At 38.2% G+C, this 4,477-nt stretch overlaps 1 protein-coding gene across 1 annotated transcript; it reads right to left on the reverse strand.

The window, feature by feature from the left end:
- Positions 1-2,666: 2,666 nt before the first annotated feature.
- LOC126427961 (uncharacterized) lies at positions 2,667-3,909 on the reverse strand. Its single transcript, XM_050089849.1, has 2 exons — positions 2,864-3,909; positions 2,667-2,784 (listed from the first exon to the last, which is right to left on the reverse strand). Exons 1-2 carry the CDS (start codon positions 3,826-3,828, stop codon positions 2,667-2,669), a joined length of 1,083 nt encoding a protein of 360 aa, XP_049945806.1. The 5' UTR covers positions 3,829-3,909.
- Between the last annotated feature and the right edge of the window lie 568 nt (positions 3,910-4,477).

Raw genomic sequence — 4,477 nt, forward strand, 5'->3', positions numbered from 1 at the left:
TCGGCCAAAATGGGTTGTGCCTGTAAGTGCAAGGGGCACACACAATGTTTCTGTATGTGAGACCCATCAAAATGCTAAGCTGATGTTTGCTGCTATAAAGGATTCTGGTCTGGATTACAAAGGTGGAATGAAGCTGCTAGTGTGTGACATCAGTTCCTACCGCATGATACACAGGTGTGAAAAGTGTCCTGGTAAGGCAAATCTTGCAGAACGCATGAATAACAAACTGTATGGTGAACTCCTTATGGATGACGATGAACTTGTTTCTTATAAACAATGGACACACATGGATCGCACAAGTCTTGAAACAAAGCAAAGTACAGTGGAAGATTTTGTTGAAATGTGATGTCAAAAAACGGACAAACTGACCACGTACAGCTTCACAGCAACAGCACAATCGGCTTATCTCCAGTTTTGTAAGGATAATTTGAAACAAGATGAAATTATAGTAATACTAGACTTTTCTGAAAATTATGCATTTATAGTTCAAGGATATCATTGGGACAACAGTTAAGCAACTCTCCAGCCATTTGCAATTTACTATAGAGGTGATCAGGTGATGTGTCTGTCACCATGCCATTGCAGTTCATGCCCACATTCACACAGTCAAGGAATATGTGAAAAACAAGCTGCCTCACGTACATTTTGCGAAATACTTCAGTGATGGGGCAGCTAGTCAGTATAAAAACTGTAAAAATCTTAAAAATTTATGCATGCATTACCATGATTTTCAGATTCACGCAGAATGGAATTTTTTCGCACCAAGTCATGGTAAAAATGTATGTGATGGTATTGGTGCTACCATTAAGAGCATGGCATTACAAGCTAGTCTGCAGCACCTTACAGAAGGTCCCATTCTAACACCTTTTCAATTATTTACTTGGGTACAGAAAAATATCTCTGGCATACAATCATTCTATGTTTCGAAAGATGAGGTGAAATCAGTCGAAGAGTTGCTAAAAAGCAGACTAGAACACGTTAAAATTGTTGCAGACACAAGGATCCATCATCACTTCTCTCCAGCGGACTCTGACAATGTGCAGATGAGCAGACTGTCCGGTTATAACTGTAGGTTCATGCACAACATGTGTCTTCACAGTGTGTCTGACTCAGGTTTCAGAAGCAAAAGCAGCAACATACAACCAGGTTGCTATGTTATTGCTGTTTATGATGACAAATGGTACTTAGGATGTGTCACAGAGTACTGTGAAGCAGAAGGTGATGTATTTGTGAACTTCATAGGACCAGCAAGATCATTTCATTGGCCACGTTTGGCAGACAGGTGTTGGATTCCTTTCGAGCATATTCTTATGACAGTTCCAGTTCCTACCACAGTGTCAGGAAGACAGTACAATTTGCCACTCAATGTACAGAGTACAGTAACTAAAGTGCTTCTGTTTGAAGCACAATCAGCTGGTTTTTAGCAGTTAAGGTGCAGTAAACATTAATGATAGGTTGTGTTACTCTGTCTGTAGGTTGTTGCTTAGTGATTAAACAGTTGTTGGAGAGGATAAGAAGAGAAAGAACAGTTTACAATATGTTTTTACAAAATTGTGTTGTGGAACAATGACCACATCACCAAATACATCTGTCAACTTCCATTGTACACAAATGTCTGCAATAACATGCTGAAATTTTGAGATATATATCATTATGGTCTACTTACGCAGTGCGTGAAATTTGGCTTGGATACGACTTGTCCCTTTTGTGCTACCACACTTAGAAAATCCATGTTTTTCAGGTAATTTCTTAAATTTTTGAATTTTCGTGTGCATGTAACTCAGTTTTTGCGACTGATATGGGCATGGTGAGTTCTGTGTGTGCTTAGGTCACATTAAGCTTACCACAAAAAATTTATACCCTTTTTGAGTGAATTATATTTGGCATAGAGGGCACCTACAATATGTACCTTTTAACGTATTACATTTTTTTAATCACATTTCGGAATTTTTTATTTTTCCTCAGAAATATGTTGTTGGTGTTTTGATTCATGGAGTGTGTTCTCTAAATGGATGTTACTGGGTTGTAAAAATTTCACTGAACTGTGTGGAATAGTTCCAAAGTTATTAAGACCTGAAGTTGGGTCTGAAGATAGATTGCCAGATGCGGGTTGCAATTTCCGGGTCATGCCACCTTCTTTCACAAGTCATAATTCTGGAACTAATTGTCGGGGGAAACTAATACTTTGTACGTGAGTGTTCTACACATGGTAGAATTAGTGTACTGAATTTCAGTCAACTCTGAGACTATGAGCTGGAGCCCCTGGTTGAACTGACATGAAATGACCCCACTGTAAAAAAAAAAAAAAAACTATACTGGACAAGCCAATGATTTAGCAATGGTTACAGTGGCCTTTTTGTCTGGGTCTACTGGTGTGCATTAGCTGTGCTGATCCGATTAATCAGAAAACTTTGAAAACTTTTAATGTCAATTGACTCTGGCCACAGAAGACTAAGCAGTTAGATTAGAACACTTTTTCTATTATGAAAACTAGTTTCTGATTGTGCAGGAACAATAATGGCATCAAACTGATGAACTAAACTTTGTAAGAATATGACCCTTTTTTGTATATTTGTGCAACACATAATACAAGACACAAGTCCATTGACATACATCCATAAAAACTGAGAGACTAAACAGTACACTTTTCAACAATCACATTTCCACTACAGAAATTTTGGTATCTTACTAATTACTAATGTCAGCTTTTGACCATTAAAAAGTTGCAATCTGTTGTTATTACTTACCGAATCAGTGTGCTCCAACTGGCTCATCATCTCATATCTGAAATTCAAAATATTTCTTAGAGCTTATGCTGACATCTCATGTGACATATGCAAGTTCCATCCTCTATTTTGCTTACCGAATTCCATCACGATATAGGGTTCCTAGTTCTCCGAGAAATTTCACAAAGAAAAATTCTTCATTTTTCATGGCATTCTTGTAAATGGCAGCGCACAATAATGGATCAAATGACAATTCTGTGCCCACATTATCTCCTGATTTACACACTTTAGCATGAAGTTTTTGAAAGGTGTTTCCCACTTCATTACTGAGAGTAAGTTTATGATTCTTGACAACTTTACAGAATTTATCGTCACTATAGCATTCACGAAGCCTCCAGCATTTTGAGTGAAGTGTAGTTCCATTTGCAATCCTCTCTTTCAGTAAAGTTATCAGTGTAGCTTTTGTGTTACCTATCACTACCTGCAAAAAGCAGCTACCATTGTCAACATCAATAACGCCAATGACAGGGTGCTCTGCTGGGGTCCTGTAATTATCTACTGCCCTCTTCCCAAGTTTGCCCTCTACAACTTCTAGGTTGCGTCCTTCTCCTCCAAGCTTAGAAGTATTTCTGATCAGCGCATCCATGCAGGCCTCCTGACACAATAGATACCACTTATTAACAGTACGCACAGTAATCGAAAGTTCTCTCTGAGCAACGCATGGTGGAAAATCATGTGCCCAAAAATACATCAGAATCGTAATTTTCTGAAGTGACAATTTACTAGATTGGAAAACAGTGCCATTTCTTAGGGACTTGGTACACATTCGACATTTATTGCACTCCCACTCATACTTGTCAGCTCTGGAGCCGGTGCAATTTTGTCGGTGAACCAGTGTCATCGGCCTGCCGCAATTATCACACGCTGTTTCTCTGTTCAGCATGCCTATTCTCTGAAACCATTTGAGGGCCAATAATTTTTTTCTGTTTAATAACTTTATTAATTTACATAAATTGAACGTGCTGAGATTTGCTACTGGCGGGGGGCTAGACGCTGCTGCGGGATTTGCTGTAGTAACTTTCTTTGGTTTGATTTTAGTCATTTTCAATCACAATAACAACAGCAAAGGCTATCACAACATATCACAAAATCCCACACGCGGTAAACAAACTACACTTCTGCTTGGCAGCTCAATTCAGAGATTATGACACATTCATTTTTGCCAAAGATGTTCTTGGTACAACCGTGGAACAACAGAGCCACTTCAGGTAAAGTTGTTACCTCAGTCGCAAAATAGCAGCCTTTTCATGTACGGATCATTTGATAATAAATTACTTAATTTTAAAATTATTTAATTTTACAATTTTCGAATATGAATGCAAATAGGTTTCCATTACTAGTTTTCACTTCGACGGTTTCTTTCAGAACAATTCTTTTCCTCGAAGACCTGTTCCGGTCGAATGGTCGATGCATCTCACGCTGATATGAACAACTCTGTGTTTAGTGCTCACTATCAGATTCAGAACAAGTGAAGAACTCATAAGTCATAAGAGTGAGTTGTGATTTTTCGGTGCTGTTCTCAGTTCTGTTATTGTGTGCAAATTGTAATTCAGGTAACAGTGAATAATGTCAGATAAAAGCAAAGTTGATTTGGGTCTTCTAGAAGAAGATGACGAATTTGAAGAGTTTCCCGCTGAAGGTAATGACTGACAAAATTAAATTCGAAATATTTTAGTACAAATGCTTCCAAA

Source organism: Schistocerca serialis, chromosome 12 (genome assembly GCF_023864345.2).
Source record: "Schistocerca serialis cubense isolate TAMUIC-IGC-003099 chromosome 12, iqSchSeri2.2, whole genome shotgun sequence".
NCBI classification, from domain to species: Eukaryota; Metazoa; Arthropoda; class Insecta; order Orthoptera; family Acrididae; genus Schistocerca; species Schistocerca serialis.

Coding starts and splice junctions, on each gene's coding strand:
- LOC126427961 (XM_050089849.1), bottom strand. CDS start 3,828: ATGACTAAAATCAAACCAAAGAAAGTTACTACAGCAAATCCCGCAGCA. Junction 2,785..2,863: donor CTATATCGTGATGGAATTCG/GTAAGCAAAATA, acceptor TTTGAATTTCAG/ATATGAGATGATGAGCCAGT.